The sequence below is a fragment of the Notolabrus celidotus genome, chromosome 10, assembly GCF_009762535.1.
Source record: "Notolabrus celidotus isolate fNotCel1 chromosome 10, fNotCel1.pri, whole genome shotgun sequence".
Taxonomy (NCBI): domain Eukaryota; kingdom Metazoa; phylum Chordata; class Actinopteri; order Labriformes; family Labridae; genus Notolabrus; species Notolabrus celidotus.
This window is the reverse complement of record NC_048281.1, coordinates 31,596,550-31,619,031: the sequence shown is the minus strand read 5'-3', so window position 1 is coordinate 31,619,031 and position 22,482 is coordinate 31,596,550. Positions and strand designations below refer to the sequence as shown.

The following is a 22,482-nucleotide window of genomic DNA, read 5'->3' as shown; positions in this document are numbered from 1 at the left end:
AATTTGGTTTGGAGTGTACCAGCTTGTCGATAAACAACACAAACACTAACAAACAGACAAACAACACTTAAAAGTCAGCATGTCAGTGACAACATCAGTGCTTCTTTTTTTTTTTTAAACACAGTAGCCAGGAATAAATACAAAAAAAACCCCAACATAAATACAACTTCACAATCTCAAAGGACAATCTATAGCAAACTGTTAAAAACTGCTATCAGCATTCAGAAGTCTGATGGCAGAAGGAATAAAATAATTTGCGTATCTGTTTGTTTTTCTGTGAGGAGCGAGATAGCACCGCCCTGAGGGCATTAAAGAGAATTCCTTGGCTAGGATGTGTCCAGGTTGGCTGATTATCCCTCTGGCCTTATTAGTGATGCAGTTCCTCCAAAGGGACCCCAGATCCTTCTGCTGTATGCCAATGATTTTGGAACAGACTTTAACAATGCTGTTTAGACAATTTTTGTCTTTCAAAGAGAGACCATGAAACCAGCAGATAAAAGAAAACGTTCAAATACTTTCAATAAAAGAGTGAAAAAAACTGGATAAAATGTTCTGAGCTTATGAGCGTTGTACATCTACAAAGGAGTGGAAACTATCTTGCACCACCATGTTTCTACAGTAGCACAGAACGGACACACTAGAAAGGGGCGAGCTAGGCTTCAAAACTATTTCCATTCCTACACACTGTACCTTTAAGAGAGCAATAACAGGAAGCAAACATTATGCAGGTTTAACATTTTTAGTTAGCAGCTTAGGTAACAAAACCCTTGCTGTTTTCCTTACCTCTATTGTGACTCAGTGGGAGGTATGGTCTGAAGAAGAGGGCGAGGTCGATTGCGAAGTACTTGATCAGCACAGCGGCAATCACGCACAACAACGACACACACAGTCCTCCAATGATAAGAGGAACGACAGACTCTGGAATGTAAAAAACAAGTTAATCTTCTGAGGACAAATGTTTGGATAATGAGATTTCTGCAACAGTCACATTGTGATAAATTACAGACAAAGAACAAAACAACACTGAATCATGGCAGCCTTTATCCTCTGATCTCATGCAGGCGGGGTAAAACAAATGTTACATTTCCTATCGCTTTGGTACCATCCAGTATGCAGGGAATGGAACAAATCGTTATCACCTCCCCACTTGATTATTATTATTATCAGTGAGTGAAAATACAATGGAAAGAGAAATAAAAACAGGACATCAGGCTGTATTATGGGTCAAAACAAAACCCTTAATAACTCATTAACCACGGGAAGCTAAGTAAGTTCAGCTACCTTTTATTTCTAAATGTAACTTGACTGTTAGCTAAATGGCAGTTAGCTTAAAAGGCTGTAAGCTAGCCCATGTAACTATCAATAATTTGCATGGCTGTTAGCTAGCACTAGTTAAAACAACTTTTGCTAGCTTGAATTGTTGTTCCTAAACTTACATAACTCATGGCTAGGTTACCTAACTATCAAAAGCTACATGTTAGCTAGCTTGAATGAACGTCAGCTAGTTTAAATTACTGTTAATTTATTGTTAGTGAAGTAAAATGGCATTAAGCTAGCTTAATGCTTGTCAGTGTACAAATTTAACTTTAAGCTTGTTTACAAAGCTGTTAAGTGTCTTAAGTGACTGGCAGGAAGCTTCTAGTTAGCTAGCCTGAATTAATGTCTGCTAGTTTAAATTACTATTTATTTCTTGTCAGTGAACTTAAATGACTGTTAGCTAGCTTAATGCTTGTCAGTGAACCAACTTAACTACAAGCTAGCTTACATAACTGTTAGCTAGGTTGCATGGCTATCAAAAAGCTACATGTTAGATAGATTGAATGTTATCTAGCTTAATGATTGCAATTGAACTAACTTAACTTTAAGCTAACTTACATAGCTGTTAGCTGTCTTACATGACTTTCTAGTTGGCTAGCTTGAATGAATGTCACGTAGTTTAAATGACTTTTAATTTCTTGTTCGTGAACTTCAATGACTGTTAGTTAGCTTAATGCTTGTCAGTGAAATATAAGCTAGCTTAATTACTGTTCACTGTTTTGCATTACTTTCAGGAAGCTACATGTTAGCTAGCTTGAATGAATATTAACTAGTTAAATGCTCGTCAGTGAACTAATTTAACTTAAAGCTAGCTTACATAATTAATTGCTGTCTTACGTGACTTTCAATAGGCTACATGTTAGCTAGCTTGACTCAGTGTTAGCTAGTTTAAATCATTATTTCTTGTTAGTGTGTTTAAATGACTGTTAGCTAGCTTTATTGCTTGTTACTGATCTTAAAAACACAATGACTGCTAGTTTAAATGACTGAGTCAGTTTAGATGATTCTTAGCTAGTTTGAGTGACTTTAAGTTAACAGATAAATGTTGGCTAGCTTATGTGATTGTTAGTCTTCTAGGAATAATGCCTCTTTAATGCCTGTTGTGATGAGATTCTCAGCTAAATAAAGGATGAAAGCTTCTTTCCATTCTAGAGAATAGGTCTATGTTTATCTTGAAATACAGCAGGGTGTACTCTGCACATTCCCATTCTAGATTCCCAACATTAAAATGTTAAACTATCACAGCAGCAACATTATAATAGCACATAACATTGGAAGGAAAAGGCTGCCATATGAATATGTTGGAAAAAAATGAATGATGTTATCACTGACCTCTGGGCTTAAGAGTTAAAGTAGCACTTGATGCTGTGTCACGTCCGTTAACAGCACATGTAAATATAGTCCGGAAATCTTTAGCTGTAACTTTTTGGATTGTCAGGACTGCGATGGCGGTCGTATTCTCTTTAGGGTTCTCTCTATAAAAAAAAAAACCAACAGTTTAGGTCATTAAAACTATGAAAACATCATTATTATTATTACTGAATACAAAGGCGGAAGGAGGCAAGGAAATACACAAATAGAAACGCCAAAAAAAACTTATTTTAATTTAGTAAGTCTTGACATCTGCTCTCAGCATAGCCTCAGGGCTGTAGCTCAGCCTGCCATAATGCTACAACCCGGTCTCATGGGACATCTTGAAACTGTCACGTTAATTAATCTATTGTTTCGTGCACGCCAAAACGATTTCCTCATTTTTTTTTTTTTATGCTACCCAGAACATATTTCAAATTAATGTATTTCAATTGGAAGTTTATTTCGTGCATACAAGCATGACAGTAATGCCATGGTGTACAGCAGGGGTTGATTTCATTTAATTGTTGAAACTTGACGACAACTGAATACAACATTTTAATCAGATATTCCTCGTATATCATATTACATTTAACTTGGTCTTTTTTCAGTTTTTAATGTAACGTCAAGCCTGTATATTAAAGAATCCAGTGCTACATTCTGCAGCACATCTTTCAATGATCGTGTTGGCACGCACGAAACAATAGAAAAATGAAGGTGACTTGAGTGCTAACATGCTGTATCACCTGGATGTAAACAAGCACAGATGACGGATGGCGTCTTGTAACGTGGCATGGTTTGGCAGTATGTTGATTTAGAAAATGGAGTTAAAGTTGCATGTAGGCTGAGTCTGGTTAACCAGGCTGAAGCAAAGTTTAACAAGCACAGGCATGTGGTGGTGACCCGCAGGAAGGACTGCAGGATGGTGATGCTAGCTCTGCCAATGTTAGCCACACTTTGCAAACCAATTTGACATTTTTAACCCGCAGACTCTGCCTCTCATCTCCTTTCCTGACCTTTTAGACGAGTGAGTTAGTCAGAGTTTAAACTTCTGATTAAGTGACTAGGAAATTAGTCACTTCAGGACATGCTTCATCATTACAACTGCTGGATCTTTCACTGTTAAGTTTGGTATGTACTCTAACATTACCCAAACAATGAGTAATAATAGTTTGACCCCATTGACTCTTCATCTGAGTCTATAATGTAAGTAGAAATTGAATCTTGTTCCATTTTAGTTAATGGCTCCCTGTAAAGTTATGACATTCTGACTAGGCTTATGAGCTTTCAGGAATCAGGCTTACATTTTGGTAGATTGACTGTATCCTTCAGTCTGATTGACAGGACTCCCATCAATAAGCCAGCGAGCATGGCAGTAAGATCCTACGTTAATCCCGCATTGAACTGAGCAGTTCAGCGTGATCCCAAAACCTGGTGGACAGAAAAACACATAATTCAGTTTATTTACCCTTTACTTGTTTGAACACACTATAAAGTCTTTGGAATCCCTTTAATATCTCTATGTATTTGTTGTCCTGCTTCTTATTCTTAGCAAAGCATTTTAGATTAGAGATGATTTCTGTCTTAGTTTTGCTATTACAAAAATAAAGGAAATGCCACTGTTACTTTAAAGAGATAATAAGAGTTTGTCATGCTTCAAAAGCTACTTTTAAATTCATCACACTTCTTTTTAGTCAATGCCCCTCTTTCCTACACAAGGGGAAGTATATCTATCTCATTGGGCAGACACATTTTGAGTTTCTGCCATAGATGGCCTGCTACTTCCAGACTCCAGCTATCATCTATTCTATTCAATTAAATTTTGCTTTATTGGCATGAACAAGATTTTATTGCCAAAGCACATAAATTCATACAACACATTATATATATTCATAACACACTACATTCATCACATATACATCAATCACACTCCATATTCATTACATATTATATTCATCACATACATATCAACCACATATTACATATTCTATACACATTAATGAACGATTACCCAAACATCATCTCTCTCTCTCTCTTAATCTCTATCCTTCTTTCCAACCCCAACTCAGTCTCAGCAGATGTCTAACATGAGTCTGGTCCTGCTGGAGGTTTCTGCCTGTTAAAGGAAGTTTGTCCTTGCCCCTGTTACTTGCTAAATGCTGCAAAGTGCTCTGCTCATGGTGGATTAAGATGAGATCAGACTCAGTCCTGTCTGTAAGATGGGACTGGATCTTATCCTGTCTTGATGTTGGGTCTTTGTTGATAATAGAACATAGAGTACAGTCTAGACCTGCTCTGTTTGGAAAGCTTGAGATAATGTTTGTGAATTGGCGCTATACAAATAAAGATTGATTGATTTCACCAAGTGAAATACAATATGTGCATTTTACCCCAGAGTAAAATATCTGACTTTAAAAAGGATAACCATTTGCATTTGGATAACATTAAACATTGTTGGAGTTACATTTTGCACACTGCCTTTGCAACACCGTGCATAATCATCCACAAAGTTAATGTAAAACAAGGTTAAGTGTTACCACTCTTGTCGTACACCAATGACATCAAACGCATACATGTGATATAATAGACTTTTATATTAATGTTGTTTATTTGATTCTTCTATGACGATAAGAGTACTGCTGTTTACTCTCATCTCTTGGTGCATGGACAAACATCTGTCTCTACAAAAACTCAATTTGAATCATTATGTCCTCCTTTTAACGAGCTCATCTGGGTTATTGCTTTGGTCAATACTGAGATGGAATTCATTTATTGCTCTCTTGACACTTTAAATTGCGCAATTGTTTCGAAAAGCTGAATTTGCAACACACATGTGAGAATTTAGTGTTTTGGTACTTAAACCCAAAACACTAAAACTGAAACGTAATCGTTTTGAATTTACCAAGACACGGATCATTGGGGTCTAATGGCGCAGGGCCTCTAAACTCCTTTCTGTGTTTAAAAGCTGCTCTGAGTATAAATTCAGTTATTCAAGCAGAGTGTTTCAGTTAGAACCATTCACTTTAAGCTTTGAGTCATTTTTGCATATCATTTGTTCTCTTTAGTGAGCTCCCTCATGTGTAGCCTTGTCTACACGTGTCTCCAGTGCTTGGGCACAGGCACACAATAGGGTATCAGTAGTAACTCGCCCCTAATTCTAACATTATGAGATCATTCATTTTTTGATAAACACTGCAACAGAACAGAACTTGGCATCTTTCTGCACTCTCCTTATGATGTTTCTCCTCGGTTGAGCTCTAAGCAATCTTTTTCAAGGTAAGCCATCAGAGTCTCCAAAGTTCTGAGAGTTAAGTTGAATAAATCACATCACAAAGTGGCGTCACAGGAAGCTAGTCAAAAGTTCTTTTACTTTGTTTTAAAGCTCTTAAGAGCCTCGCCCCTCCATATATCACTGATCTCCTGTCATTTTATGCTCCACCACGATCACTGAGAAACCTTGAATGCTTCCCTTTTTTAAATGTTCCCTCACGTGCGCCAGCCAGAGAGCTTTCTGTTTTCATGCATCTAAGCAATGGCACTCTCTGCCTCTGGACATTAAGACGTCAAGTTCTCTGGGTGGTTTTTTTTTTTTTAAGTAAATAAAGACGTACCTTTTTTATGCATTGAACAAATCAATGACTGGACTAGCCAGAACTTTCTTCAGTTAAACAAAGAAAAAAACTGAAATGATTGTTTTTGGAGGAAGAAAGGTTAAAGGTTACTGCTCAGCTCCAATCTGCAACGATGAAATGTTCAAACCAAGCCAGAAACCTTGGTGTAATCATAGACTCAGACCTTAATTTCAGCAGCCACATTAAGACCATTACAAAGTCAGTGTACTATCACCTTAAGAATATATCAAGGATTAAAGGACTTATGTCTCAGCAGGATGCAGAAAAACTCATCCATGCATTTATCTTTAGCAGACTAGACTACTGTAACGGGGTCTCTACAGGACTCCCTAAAAAGTCCATCAGATGCCTGCAGCTCATACAGAATGCTGCTGCTCGAGTCCTAACAAGGACCAACAAAGTAGACCACATCACTCAAGTTCTTAGATCCCTACACTGGCTTCCTGTCTGTCAGAGAATAGACTTTAAAATCCTGCTGATGGTTTATAAAGCACTGAATGGTTTAGGCCCAAAATACATTGCTGATCTGCTACTACTTTATGAACCACCTTAACCTCTGAGGTCATCAGGTACTGGTCTGCTTTCAGTCCCAAGAGTCAGAACGAAACATGGTGAAGCAGCGTTTAGTCATTATGCACCACATATCTGGAACACACTCCCTGAAAGCTGCAGGTCTGCTCCAACTCTCACCTCTTTTAAATCAAAGATTAAGACTTTTTTATTTGACACTGCCTTCCTATCTTAGATCATTTTAACTCACTTTAAATTAAAATTTTAATGTAATTTTTAATATATTTCTAATTTTCCTTTTCTTTTCTGTTTTATCATATTTGACATTTTAATTGTGTTCTTTTATGCCTGTCTGAATGTTTCCAATGCTTTTAATCTTTTAATGTAAAGCACATTGAGTTGCCCTCGTGTCTGAAATGCGCTATACAAATAAAGTTGCCTTGCCTTGCCTTGCCTTGCCTTGCCTTGCCTTGCCTTGCCTTGCCTTGCCTTGCCTTGCCTTGCCTTGCCTTGCCTTGCCTTGCCTTGCCTTTTAATCTGGCTTTCAAATTGTATCTGGCTTTCAAATTGTAGTAATTTCCTTTTTGGCCCTGGACTGCATTATTATCATTATGACCATTGTATTGGCAGCATTTTTATTTTAAAGCTCCTGTGAGGAACTTTCTGTTTGCACTAAGTGATCTTGCTTATTTTGTCCTGTACATGTGTAAATTATGTTATCTCCTCCTGCTTTCAACGAACAGTCAACTATTTCACTCATTAAGAATATTTACTGCAGAAAAAGGGTTTTTCGTGACATGCTGTCCATTATCTCATCTGACACCTACCCTCTCACAGCGATTTCAGGCTTTAAAATAACAAAACAGAAATGATCAATACCTTTTCTAACAATCTTGTTTGCTTTTCTAGATCATAAAGAGGCATCACTGTTCATTTCAGTCCAGACCACTAAAAAACTCCTCACAGGAGCTTTCATTTATTATATCTTATATTATATTATTTGTTTCTGACATTTATCTGATTTTTTTAAAATTGATTTTACTGTATTTTCAAATGTATTTTTCTATCACTTCTCTGATTTGATTTTATTGATTTGATTGTCATGATTTTATTTTTTATGTACGTATTTTACATCACTTTTCTTTCCACTTCTGCTGTTGTTTTCTGTCTGTTCTTTTGTGAAGCACTTTGGGCTGAATGCTTGAATGTACTGAAGCATATTGTGTTCACATGAGAGAAAAAATTCTGCTCTGCTTTTCTTCACAAGTTAATTATCTCTGAATTACGAGAAAGTCTGCTGATTTTCCTAATTAACGAGTTAATTATATTTGATTATGAGAAAAAAAATCTGCTCTGTTTTTCTGAATTAACAACATACCTCTAGTAAAATCCCAACAGCACGTCAAGGCCACACAAAGAAGTAAACATGCCCCGGTTGTTCAGTTTAATCCAGGCGTGCCAGATACGGCCCTGGTGGTTAGGCTTTCAGCAGTGTGTCTGCCCCCTGGTGGCTGGCTGCAGTATAGGTCAAAAAAATCTGTCTCCCCCATTCATTTGAATGGGGGAGCAGTCAAACTTTGAAAAATAAATACATGTCGTACGAATGTTTCTCACATCCCTATGCTGTGGTTATATGTAGTTAGTATTTGACTGTTTTGTGTTCAAGGCCTCTTTTTCCTGAAAAGTTTCTTTTTCATTGGTTATTAGAGTTTAAAAAACGGGGTTTTACTTCCTGGTTTCCTTTGATTCACAGCCGCCGTAGAACGAAACTTCAAAGGACACACAGCGTCTTGTGAGGTCACGCTGTAGGGCGGAGCTTGTTACAAAGGCTTCACAGGCTCTGGCTGCACAATGGCGGCGCCCAGGAGAGGGATTTTTTGGCTTCAGAACTGTACAACGGGAAGAGGCGGAGAAACGCTGTCCCTTTTTATTTACAGTCTATGGTTTAATCATAGACTGTATAAAATATGGACGTAGTATCCATGACGTCACCCATATGTTCCTGAGAGCTGCTTTGAAGCAAATCGACGGCAGCAGCCATATTGGTAATGCGGAACTCAACTAGGCAGAGTGTGACGTAGTGTGAGTCTCTTAGCCCAGTGTTTTTCAACCTTTTTTGAGCCAAGGCACATTTCATACATTAAAAAAATCCTGAGTCACACCACCAACCAGAAGTGTTACAAAATGACACATTTAGTCTCTCAATATATGAATCTATTTATCTGAGAGAGGGACTTTGGCTACTTCTTTAACTGTGTCAGGGTGAAGCATCTTATTTACAATGGCTTTTGCAGGTAGTATTAATGTCTCTGCCACAATGTGTGGCTTTTTTGATTTGGCTAAGAGTTCAGCTATGAAGTAACTAGCTTTGAGAGCTCTCGCAGACACCGAAGTAGTTTTTCTCATTTAAGTTGCCTTTTCAACCACCCATATTACACTTTTCATCCGGGTTAGAATTTTGTCCAGGACCCAGCTTGGAGTTTTTATTTTTCCTATTTGAATATTTATCCATCGCTGTTGTACGCCTACGTCTTGTCACATACACCTCACGCACATCATTAATTCTATTGTCTTAAATTAACAAGGTCATTAGTGTGCTTCATTGCCACCCAGTGGGCGGGTAGCGCAGGTCAGTACATGGACAAGTATTTAATCACTTAATAATATTTTTTTTGACTTATTAAGTGAAATTTGATAATGTCCCACGGCACACCTGACGATCTGTCACGGCACACTAGTGTGCCACGGCACAGTGGTTGAAAATCACTGTCTTAGCCAATGGCTGTGTGTTCCCGACCGGGAGTCACGTCAGTCATGTCCTTATTTGGGCAAAACTCATAATCTTAATATCTTCTTAACCGTCACGTTAGAAAAAAATTCACCCCCCGTACAGTGTGTGCCATTAGAGAGATTAGCGTTGTAGGGCCAAGCCGTTTTTTGAACCAGGCTGCAAACATGTTTATTAATGCTGCAAAGATCGTCTTTTTCCCATTCATATCTATGTGGTTTCCGGTGTTTCTGCAGCCAGCCTCAAGCGGATTTTCGATGTATTGCGGTTTATATCACTTCCGCATTGGCTTCATCGTTTGAGACCGGAGTTTGCCGCTTGGGTTTAATCCAGTTTATTTTTCTCTGGTTTTGAGACATTTGGAGATACCACTGTCTCTAGCAGAAATGGTTTTCTCATGTGAATGCAATATGCTTCAGTATGAATGTATGAAAGGTGCAATATAAATAAAAATGAGTTGAGTTAAGCATTCCTACTGCAAGTTGTAAGAGTACAATAATTTAATTAAATACACAATAATTTTAATGTAAGAGGGAGCACATTACTCCAATCCTGGCCTCCCTTCACTGGCTACCTGTACACTTCAGAGTCCATTTTAAGATTCTGTTATTTGTATTTAAATCTTTAAATGGTCTGGCCCCCGCCTTACCTCTCTGAGCTCCTTCACCCCTACGCTCCTGCTCGGTGCCTCAGGTCAGCTGATCTGCTGCTCCTGGAGGTACCGAGGGCAAAACGGAAGCTGAGAGGGGATAGAGCTTTTTCTGTTGCTGCTCCAAAATTATGGAATGAGCTTCCCCTCCACATTAGACAAGCCTCCTCACTGTCCATTTTTAAAACTCACCTTAAAAACCCATTTTTATTCCTTGGCTTTCAACCCAGCATGAGACTCTGCTCCTGTTTTAGTGTTTTATGGCTTGTTTTTATTTATTGTTTTATTGTTTTTATTGTTTTATTATCCTGTGTTTTAATTGTTTTTATGCCTGTGTTTTTTATTTTATGTACAGCACTTTGTTCCGGCTGTGGTGGTTTTAAAGTGCTTTATAAATAAAGTTGAGTTGAGTTGAGTTAACAACTCTTCTGGACAATACTAACAATTCACAGACGTCCTCCTGAAAATCAGTACGATGGTAAAATTAATGTACAAAACCATTTTGTATTTGCAGTTCTAGGACAGCACAGTGTTTGTGAGTGAAGTTTGAATTTATTTTCAAGTTTTATTTTTGTTTTGAAAACAGAACAAAAGAGGAACTAACAGGGGAAAAAAATAGATAAAAAAAAAAGACAGAACACAGAGGCATTCGGACACACACAGAGAAAGAGGCGTTTCATAGTCTTCATGATCGCAGTAATCCTATTACAACCAAAACTCGTCCCCTTTCATCTTTGAAGCTGGGGAGTAAATAACATTTTCTCCACCCTGAAGATGAATTATGGTGTGGAAGAGGAGTTTCATGGGAAAGGGATTCCTCTGGAGCCAATTTTTTTTTGAATTGCTGTTTCAACTGCTGCTATGAAAGTCTTCAAGAGGCATGTTTCCCCTCCACTGAGACCTTAGGAATTATTATTCCCAGATTAAAAAAGGTGAAGTTAAAATCATGCGTCATATCCAACATCTCTGAGATGAAATGCCTCACTCCTCCAGAGAAACTTGACACGAGGAGGATGAAAACATTTGCCAGATTGCTCCGCACCCGCTCCAGGAGGAGTTCTGACAAACCAGCTCAACTATTCCTGATATCTCTCCAGTGAATAAGGACTGTGTGGAAGTGGACTGAGTTTCTTCTTATACAATTCTTCTAGCCTCTTGTACCTCGACGTCCTGTACATAACTGCATTCATTCATTATCTTTTTAAATGTGCAACAATGTGAAAACAACTCAAATAACAAAAGCACAGTGATGGAGGACAGTGAAGACAGATGTAAACAAAAAAGTACAGACATGGTGGAAGCGTGAATAAAGCAACTGAACACAGTTCAGCAAAATTAGCTCTTATCAGTTCCTCTGTGTGGCTTTACAATGTTTTTATAATCAAAAGAAAAGTAAACAATAAAAAGAAAACATTGAAGAAAGAAGGAAGGCCTTGTTGTAGGTGCTTCTATGATCTCAAGACAGTTTCACCCGATAATCAGGATGACTGTTTGTATTTTTATTCATCAGTGTAAAGTACTCTTTAAGTTAATCAGCAATGTTTTCAGTGCCATTTGAATTTCAAGCATCAACCTGGACTGAGTTTATTATTCCTTAGGGTTTAAGGAAACCAGAGGTCCTACTTTTTCATACCTTCATCAGCAAACTGCTCCCTATCGATCGGATTGAGGATTCTTAGTTGTTGGTGGACAACTAGATCTGCAAACAAGAAAAAAACACAACAATGAGTGTCTGACAAAGGCAGGCGATGTGCAACAAGCCTAACAATCTCCACTGAGAGAAAGGTGCAGCAAATTCAGCCCCCTCTCTCTACTCCACACATTTCCTGTCTCTCTTCAGCTCTCTTATCAATACAGGAAAATGAAATAGATGAAGGCTGCAAAAGAAAAAAAAAAAGTGCTTCAAAAAGCCAAAACCATTATATTAACAGAAACAAGCTGCAAATACACCAACGTGTTTGCAGAACCCAAAACACACACAAGTATGAAATGACTGCAAGAGGAAAACACTGCAGATCTTAACTTAACTACAGCAGCGCTCCAGGCCTGCAGGACGCTCTCAGAGTATCAGATGTATTATTAATGAAAGAGACAGAGGAATTGGTGGACAGTAACAAAGTACATTTACTTGAGTACAGTACTTAAGTACATGTTTTGAGTATCTGTACTTTACTTGAGTATTATTGTTTGGGGAATGTATCACTTTTACTACATTTGAAAGATGAATATCATACTTTTGACACCTCTATATTTCTATCAGTGCTCTAGTTACTCACTACTTTTGCTTTGAAGTCAGCTCATAAGTTTTCTTTTCTGAAATCAGATCCCAAAGACCGTAAACTGTTCGTGTTGTTGTGTTTGGTTTGTCTCAATGGTGTAGCCATTGTGGGCGGTAGCAGCTTTGTGGGCAGCAGTAGTTCAGTCCATAGGGACTTGGCTTGGGAACCGAAGGGTCGCCGGTTTGAGTCCCAGTATGGACGAAGTTTGGCAAGTGGACTGGTGGCTGGAGAGGTGCTGGTTCACTTGCCTGGGCACTGCAGAGGTGCCCTTGAGCAAGGCACCGAACCCCCAACTGCTCTGGTTGACGGCAGTATCCTCACTCTGACATCTCTCCCTATGCATGTTCACTGCATGTGTGTGCATTTGTATGTGTATACCAAAAAAACTGTATGTGTAGCATGTCCAAAATAACATGAGTGAAAAAATTGAATTTCAATAAAGTACCTTTCTTCTTCTAGCCATACCTAGGTTGGTAACAATGGCTATGGCCGAGAAGGATGATGATTCTCTACTTGAGCACCACCAAACTCGTCCATGCATTTATCTTTAGCAGACTAGACTACTGTAACGGTGTCTTTACAGGACTCCCTAAAAAGTCCATCAGATGCCTGCAGCTCATACAGAATGCTGCTGCTTGAGTCCTAACAAGGACCAAGAAAGTAGATCACATCCCTCCAGTTCTTAGATCTCTACACTGGCTTCCTGTCTGTCAGAGAATAGACTTTAAAATCCTGCTGATGGTTTATAAAGCACTGAATGGTTTAGGCCCAAACAACAATATCCGGTCTGTCACAGAGTCAGAGCTCGGAGCTTGTTCAGCCCATAGACTGTATAAAATATAACTCAACTTCTCCGTTTTTCATTCCCTGCACACATGTGTGCTAACAAGGAGCTTAGGAGGGAGGCATGCTAGTTGTAGGCTGTCTTAATAAACACAAAGGTCGGCTTTACTCCCCACGTCTGCAGATTTGAAGATCTAGTGGATGATTTTTATTTGTCATGGATAAGTGCTAGCGCTAGTTAGCATAGCTACATAGCTACATGTTCATAGCTGTGTACCAAGACACACGTCGACATACTGACAAATAAAACAACAAGAAACACTAAATCTGTGACCAATCCTTCAGAAAGGTCCCGCTGCCTTTCTGGCAGAGGTCGGTTTTACTCCCCACGTCTGCAGATTTGAAGATCTAGTGGATGATTTTTATTTGTCATGGATAAGTGCTAGAGCTAATTAGCATAGCCACATAGCTACATGTTCATAGCTGTAGCTGTGTACCAAGACACACGTCTACATACTGTCAAATAAAACAACAAGAAACACTAAATCTGTGACCAATCCTTCAGAAAGGTCCTGCTACAGGCGCCTCTCCGTCAGGATCAGATTCTGGATCAGATTCAGAGGGTTGAAGTAACGTGATCTCTGAGCAGCCGTGTATATTCAGCCAACATGTAAACATTAGATCAACGTGCTGGAGAGCCGAGGCACATCCACTTCCTGAGGGGGCGTGGTCAGAGAGAAAACAGAGTGTTCTGAGGAGGACTGAAGAAGAGGGCTTTTCAGGCAGACCAAAATCTGATTTCAAAGTGTTTTTTTGAGCATAAACTTTAAAGACATGTTTTGGGGACCTCTTAGACCAATATATATTGATGAAAAAAGTGTGATATGTCACCTTTAAATCACAGCTGAAAACACATTTTTATCCAAAGGCCTTCCTGTAATATTGTTTTATCCAAGATGCTACATTTATTTTTAATCTATTTTGTATTCACTCATCGTTTTATTTTTTTACTGATTTTAATTGTTTTATTGTTTTAATTGCTTTTAGTAGTTTCTCTTTTAGTTTTTCCTCTTAAATTGTCTTACCAGCCCATATACCCCCCCCCCCCCCCCCCCCCCCTCCCCTTGCTTTGTTCTCTTTATTGTGGGTTTTTATGATGTTAAGCACTTTGTAACATCTGTTTTGATAAGTGCTTTATAAATAAACTTTATTATTATTATTATTATTATTATTAATACTGCCTGTGATTACTGCAATTAATCTAAATTCCATTCGTAACATTGTATATATCCAGACTGTATTCTACCTTTATTTTTTTATTCTATTTATTGAAACTTTTTCTTGATTGTACTTGTGTCTGGGTTGCTGTAACAACTGAATTCCCCCCCAGGGGATCAATAAAGTAATATCTTATCTTATCTTGAATTGCCGATCAGTTTCCCACACAAACAAAACATCACCATCTAACCTGAGGAAGCATGTGGAGGTCTGGAGCTAACACACTGGTTTGATTCCAGATGAACATTGTAAACTTGTCTGTGCTTGTAGTAACTTAGTTTATATTTCATGGTAGACTTTTTAGATATGAAATCATGTTTTCTAGATAAACAGAACGGAGCAGAATGTACACCCATGCATTCTTGACTGCACTCATGCTCTGTGTAAATACACTTAGAGATATTTTAAAAAGTACTTTGAATACTTCAGTATTTTTAAAAGCAAGTACTCCAGGACTTTAACTCAAGTCATAATCTGACAATAACTTTCACTTGTATTGGAGTAATGTTTGATGAGGAGGATCTATACTTTGACTTAAGTAATGAAGGCGTGTACTTTGTCCACCGCTGTGATAATCACAAGGACTCACGCCACCGCAGCCAGAGCGTGTCAGTGAATCCTCCCTGCTATGTCAGTCCTAACATGCAGACACTTGAAAATACTCACTCACCTTCAATTTCTAGCCTCCTGGAGGATGACGTGATGTACTTCTTCTTTCTGTGTTCCCAGGTACAGATGCAGGTGTAGATGCCCTCCTTACTTTTGCTATCATTAATCACCCACAGCTCTTCAGATTTTTCATTCAGGAGAGGTTGGGAGTCCTGCAAGGAAGCAACATTTGAAGAGGTCATTGGAAAGTCTAAAAGGGGACAAAATATAAAGCGGGAGTGTGAAGACACTTGAGAACTGCATCAAATGGAGCGCTAGCTTACGCTCAGGCAGGAAGATTATATTCAACATGCAGCTTCAGTGTTTCTTTTACTGCATTGAATGTGTTTCCCTCCTCCATGCATGCTCACTCATATTTTCTGTAGTCACGATATTATATTACTATATTTTTGTAAGAAGTTTCGATTTCTCTGTTGGAAGATTTATGCTTTTTTCTGCTGCAGTGGCTGGAGGCGAGGTGTGTAGAGGTTGCTGCCCTAGCCACACATTTGTCCCTCATCTGCAACAGTCAGCGGCCGCTCTTACACTCCAGCTCCTGCCAGTTTTCTGCAAGCTCCCCTGCAGCATCAAGGCTAATGTTATTGCTTATCATGCTCTCTTGTCTCCTCAGCGCTCTCCACACTACCTTCAGCTCATCTCCAACTTCTGGAAGAGCTCTGTTTTCAAGATCCTGTCAGTTACATTTGTTTCATCCCCTGTCTGAGTCTCACTCCTGAGTCCACTTGAGTAAAACACCACACAGTATAATGTTGCACTAAACTGCATCATGTCTACTTAGGAAAATCCAAGAATCCAGACTCACTCTGGATGTGCATTTGATGCTGCTGTAACTAATCTAATCGTCTTTCTTTACATGTCATGTATTGAATTGGTATAAATGTGACTTATCGCTCTAACTCAATGTTCATGAAACCTTTTTTTTTTTTTTAAACGGCCATCCTGTTGCTTATCTCTTCCTCGAACAAGGTGATATGCAACTATTATTTCCTCTGAAGTTCAGAGGAGGAAGTACTTGATCATGCAGTCCTTATCATGAAACATGCAGCGTTCAGTCAGAACGTGAACACACAGATGTGTTAACGTTTGTAAGGTAAAAGGGAGGATTTCAGGTCAGGAGTTTATCAACAATCATTTCTTCAACTGTTCCTGGAGAGTCCTGCAGAATCCAGTCGGATTCAAAAGCAAGGATGAACTCTGTAACCTTCAAAATGTCTGACCGTCATTGGCTGACCAGTTACTTGGAATCATGCAGGAAGGCAAACACATTTTGCATGCTGGGTTAAACACTCTTAAAGCACTCTTGTGCTGCTCTTTCTTTGTCCAACCCCACATGTAAAAGTAACCAAATTAGCTCCTCGTCTTAGTTTGTTTTTCAAATAATCCAAAAGCTTATCTCCTTGCTACAGTGAAAGTATTCAGTGCCACATGCTGACCTTCTCTGCCCTTCATGCATATTAAAAAAACAGTGAAGGTTTACTGAGAATTTCAAAGGAAACATCATTTCCATATCAGACCTTTTCTCAGAAACAGCTGTGACTGTGTCTGGTTATCAACTGAGGGAGGTATATTTGACCTTTGCAGCATTACCAGAGACAGCCATGTTCAATGTAGCCTGTTTATAGAAATTAAAGACATGTAAGGAGTTTTTAACTGATTTTGAAATTGTATCATTCCTGTACTGGAGTCTCTTCATGAGCTATGAGTAAAATGAGGTTATCAGCAACAGGATGCCCACGGGAAAATGTTACTGCTCAAGGCTTTCTCTTCTAAGTCTCTGGAGACAAAATTGAGATTCTCACTTCAGCCTCATTCAAGTTTCAAATTGTTCTCATTGGTTTCTCATTAGTTTTCCTAAAATTCACTAGGAGAAATAGTTGAGACCATGACATGAGTCTTATTTGAGACTTAAATGAGAGATCTCATTAATGGCTCATTTTCTTCTCTTTTTTAAAATATATTTTTGGCCTTTTTGACATTATTTGACAGGACAGCTGAAGAGAGACAGGAAATGTGGGGAGTAGTGAGTGGGGGAAGACATGCAGGAAATGGTCGACCGGCCAGGAATCAAACTGGAGACCCCTGCGATGAGGACTGTAGCCTCTGTATGTGAGCCGCTTAGACTGCTAGGCCACCACTGCCCACAAGAATCCACCCCTTTAATTGTAATAATCTGGATAAATCTGGTCAGCCCTTTTGCGGCCCATATTTTAAATAAATGGTCTGTCATACCTGGTATGAAATCTCTATCTTTTGCAATTTCTCTCAAATCCACTAAATCTTTGTGAAGTGGTTTTGTTCCAAACAGACTTGTAAAGGAAGGACCATACTGTGAAGTCAAAGAAGTGATCATTTGAAATCTAAATAGCTGATCTTGAAGTGGTTCAAATGTTTTAATGAGAATTGTAAGTTTGTGGACAATTACATTGAAATGTTAATTTTGCAGGGCACTATAAATGTTGATGAAAAGATGAGCTCAGGCTCTTTCTTTGCTCCATCTGAGCTCAACTTGAGACACAAAAACTGAGTCTGACAAAAACAAATGGATGAGGTTAGATTGAGACAATTGAGAGAGCTCCCTGATTTCTCCAGCTGAGCTCAAAAGGAGTCACAACACTTGAGAAATACCTGAGAATCATTTCAGATTTTGACCAGATCTCCTTTTGAACTGAAAGGGAGACTAAGCTGAGACTTTTTACAACTTTTTTTCTGGAGGCAAGAATGAGAAACAGGAGACATAAGCTATAGTCTCATTTTGCTTTCAGACAGATCTCATTGTTGTCTAGGAGACAGAAATGAAACACTTTTGAGATCTCCTCTCTAAATTTATTTTCCTATGGGGAGTTCTTTCTGTACACTGAATGATGGTGTCTCTATTTGGGTCTAGACGGAGTCCTGAGGAAATGCTACATTCAAATTCATGCTGGTTTTCCATGGCTACCAACCCTAGCTTTAAGTTACAATTATAACTTTCTGTAGCTACAAATCAACACATTACCCCATCACTCTGCATCCTGATGAAAGCTGTCTTGAACAAAGCAGAGTAGGATTAAAAAGAAGATCTATTCTCCTTCATTTGCTTCCACAACAAACGCACACTTTGGCTAGAGCTGCATATTTACCACAGTGGGTGATGGTTCCCCTTTGGAAATACAGTCTACTGATTCCCTCCAAAGGGGCCACCAAAAACCACACAACATGACAACTCCTTGCTAATCTAACACAGCTGGCTCTTGTCATTGCTATCACTCAGTCACATCCAGGCTGTTTCACTCAGTCAGAAACCTTCATAAGAGCACATTTCTTTCCCACTGCATGTTTAAATTTGTATTCTGGACTTCGAGCTAAGCTGCATTCACACATGCACAGAACTTCAGAAAACTTGAGCTGCATGTGTGAGTGCAAACAGCCTTCATTTTCACCTCGGCTTGATCTGAAATTGTTCCTGCCTGTTAGTAAAATTCCTGAGCTGATGTGAAAAAACTAAGCAGCAAGCTCCAGTCTTTAAATATGAAGCCCATGCAGAAGTGCTGTAAACTGCAGTTCAAAGAGCGTCCACTAGAGGCTGGCTGCAGAAAGACTGGAAATCACATACACACCCATTCAAAGAAGACGATCTTTGCAGCAGAAATAAACACGTTTACAGCCTGGTTCAAAAAACAGCTTCGGTCTGAGTAGCTCATTTCTCTATTGGCACACACTGTACAGGGGTTGAATTTATTTATAACACAGCAGTTCAGAGGATATTCAGTCTGACTTGACTGACAGTCTGGCACCCTGTAGTTGTTATCAAGGAGGCTAAAGGCCCGCCTCTTTACCTCACACTCGCTTGTCAGATGTTAGGTTGAGTTCAGCATTTCCAATATGGCACCCGCCAACGATAGGCTTCAAAACTGCGCCCTCAGAAACAGATGTGTGACGTCACGGAGACTACGTTCATTTATTACACAGACTAGGGAGAATACAGCATGACATATTCAGGAAAGTGAGTGAGTGGGAGAGGGAGTTGATATCATGCAACCGGTGTGAAACCTAGAGGGACACGTAACAGGATGATGAAGAACATCTGGGGCTGAAGGAGAATTAACACTTAGCATTGATATAAATGCAAAAACTGTCATCATAGCGTAGGCCTCTGCTACTTCATGTTTATCTGTATACACACAAGATACAACTCATCCATTTGCCATTCACACAAAGTGTCACTGTAGTCACAGGTACTCATACCTTCTCCCAGGTGTATTCTCCATCGAATTTGTAACATGTTTCTTTGATGAGATCTGGACACGGCACGTGGATTTCTTCGGAAGCTTCTTTGATTGGTTGGCTGAGGAGCTTGTTTGCATGTTTGCTTTTGTCGAAGACCGCCAGTTTTAGATCATAGAAGTAACATTTTACTGAGTCCTCATGCCTGGAAAATGAACAAAAGTTCTCTGTGATTCAGAACAGGCACTTTATTTCCATCTCAGGGTTAAACAGTTTCATTTAATTCATTCCTAGTATTCTTACCGTGCCCTGTAGACTCCAGAGTCCTCAATTTTAAGTTTTAAGAAATAGAGCGCCCCCTCATGGCAATGCACCATCTCGTCCTGATTGTTGGAGATTCCCCCTGTTCCATCAATTTTTTGCCATGTGATGTTTTGATCTGGGACACCTTCTTCCAGTGCGTAAGGTAGGAAATAAAAAGCTTCACCTTCAGGTCGTTCAAAAGATTCCAGGTCACAGTTGACACATTCTGGGGCTTTGAGAGAGATGATGGTGTCAACATGCAGGTAGACAGACAGACAGTTACTACTAAACACTTTGATGAGAAGCGATGCAGAAAAGTGGACTATGATGATTTTTCTGCATCTGTTATGAATGTAAAACAGGGAGATGAATATAAATGCAAACCTACCTGCACTTCCAGATGTTATCACCATGAAGAGGATGGTGAGAAATTGACAAGTATCCATATCCTGAAAGAGAGAGTAGATTTCCCGTTTGAACAACGTTCTGCTTCTTGTTCAGTCTGTAACATGGCTTCAGTTTCATGATGATAAACGTTTTTTATGCACCGTCAGCCTGGCAGGAACCTTCAAACACAGTGCTGCTTCCTGAGCTCCTCCTCCTTCCCCACAGAACGATATGATCACCTCAGTTTCAAAATGACACTTATTTATATCGCTGCCTCTATCACTGCTACATAGACTTCAATTGCATAAAAGATCATAAGGACCTTTCTGTAGCCTAAGCGGTGGTGGTGATATGCGTGGGTCTTTTGTATGAAGGGAAGGGTTTTGTCTCACCCCAGGATTCCAATCCGCCGTAACCACCTGCTCATTATACATGAAATATCAATGAACCACTTAAACCATCACTCTAAGACCAAAATGCCTAAATCTTAGAATTGTTAAATAATTAAAATTAAAAAATAAATAAAAATAAAAATAAAAATAAAAATAATAAATAATAAATAATAAATAATAAATAAATAAATAAATAAATAAATAAATAAATAAATAATAAATAAATAAATAAATAAATAAATAAATAATAAATAATAAAATAAAAATGCAAACTTTGCAATACAGGTCCAAGATTTAACCATATTAATTGTGTTTTAAACGGAGTAATGAAAAAGTGCTAATAATCATAATAACAATAATAATAATAATACATAAAAATAAATTAGCATTATAATTATTAAATTAAAAGTGAATAAATAATAGAAATGACAGGGAGAGAAAAAATATATACATATGCATAAATACATGCATACGGATATTATTTATTTATTTATTTATTTAACCTTTATTTAACCAGGTGAGTTAATTCAGAGCCAATTCTCATTTGCAAATTATGCACATAATATGCACACATGTACATCTAAGGGTACAGTTTTTGCTAATATACTTCTAATGAAGGTATCAATATAGGTGCATGAGTAAAATAGAATTCATATAATACATGTAAAAAAGTACAACTGCATAAATAATATATTAGAATAAGTAAACAGGTAAATAACTGAGTAAATAAATAAATAAATATAGGTCATAGGCTTTTCTACAGAAGGATACGGTGATCCATTTTCTAATCCTGATCAAGTTTTTCCCATATTTGTCTCAACTACAGTCAAACAAACAGGATGCATGGTGGTGCAGTGGTTAGTAGGTTGGTCAGCAAGAAGGTTGAAATCCTAGCTGGGGCCTTTCTGTGTGGACTTCAGCTTCCTCCCACAGTCCAAAATCACACTCATTAGGTTAAATGATAACTCTAAATTGCCCATAGTTATGTGTGAGTGTTTGGCCATGTGTCTAAATGTCAGCCCTGTGATAGGCTGGCACCTGTCATTGTGTTTTGCACAATGACAGCTGGGTTAACTCCCAGCCCTCTGCAACCCCAAACGGGGTTCATTCTCTGTGTGCATGGAAAAGTTTCACCTTTATAGTCTTTCAAAGGTCTTGAATCATTACATGTCTGTGAAACAAGTAACGCTGTGTTGCATGGACAGAAAATCTTGCGTCATTCTTTTGATTTTTTTTAGTTTTGGTCTGTGAAAATGGCAGAAAAATCTTTTCATGGTTGGAATTTCTCAAATGATGATTTAATCAGGAGGGGGAAAAAAGTGCTTTGATAATTTTTTATCAGTTTATAATTTTTTTATGAAGATGGTTAAATAAAACAGCTACGTTAAATAATCCAAGAATTTTTTTTTTTTTTTTTTACATTTATTTATTTATTTATTTATTTATTTATTTATTTATTTATTTATTTATCTATTTATCTATTTATTTATTTATCTATTATTTATTTATTTATTTATTTATCTATTTATTTATTTATTTATTTATTTATTTATTTATGTATCTATTTATTTATTTATCTATTTATTTATTTATTTATTAATGTATCTATTTATCTATTTATCTATTTATTTATTTATTTATTTATGTATCTATTTATCTATTTATTTATTTATGTATCTATTTATCTATTTATTTATTTATTTATTTATTTATCCATTTATCTATTTATTTATCTATTTATTTATTTACCTATTTACTTATTTATTGTATTTTTCTGAACATTTTCATTTTAACTGATTTTTAATTTAGCTTCCTACTCTCACTTATTCTTGTAATTTTGCTGTATTGATTCTATTTTTATTTTTAAGCACTTCACCTGTGATTGTCTTTTATTATTTCCCATTTCTGTTGTTTTGTATCCCTCTGTTCTTTTGTGAAGCGC

General features: G+C 37.9%; 1 protein-coding gene across 1 annotated transcript in view; it reads right to left on the bottom strand.

The window, feature by feature from the left end:
- il1rl1 (interleukin 1 receptor-like 1) overlaps positions 1-22,482 on the bottom strand; it is a 35,938-nt gene that overhangs the window by 7,328 nt on the left and 6,128 nt on the right. Inside the window, exons 2-9 of the mRNA XM_034693278.1 lie at positions 20,150-20,210; positions 19,762-19,993; positions 19,480-19,663; positions 15,257-15,407; positions 11,880-11,945; positions 3,972-4,098; positions 2,650-2,792; positions 784-918 (exon numbers count right to left, since the gene is read on the bottom strand). Of these exons, the coding sequence (XP_034549169.1) occupies positions 784-918; positions 2,650-2,792; positions 3,972-4,098; positions 11,880-11,945; positions 15,257-15,407; positions 19,480-19,663; positions 19,762-19,993; positions 20,150-20,207 (1,096 nt within the window). The 5' untranslated portion in view covers positions 20,208-20,210. The remainder of the gene's footprint in view (positions 1-783; positions 919-2,649; positions 2,793-3,971; positions 4,099-11,879; positions 11,946-15,256; positions 15,408-19,479; positions 19,664-19,761; positions 19,994-20,149; positions 20,211-22,482) is intronic.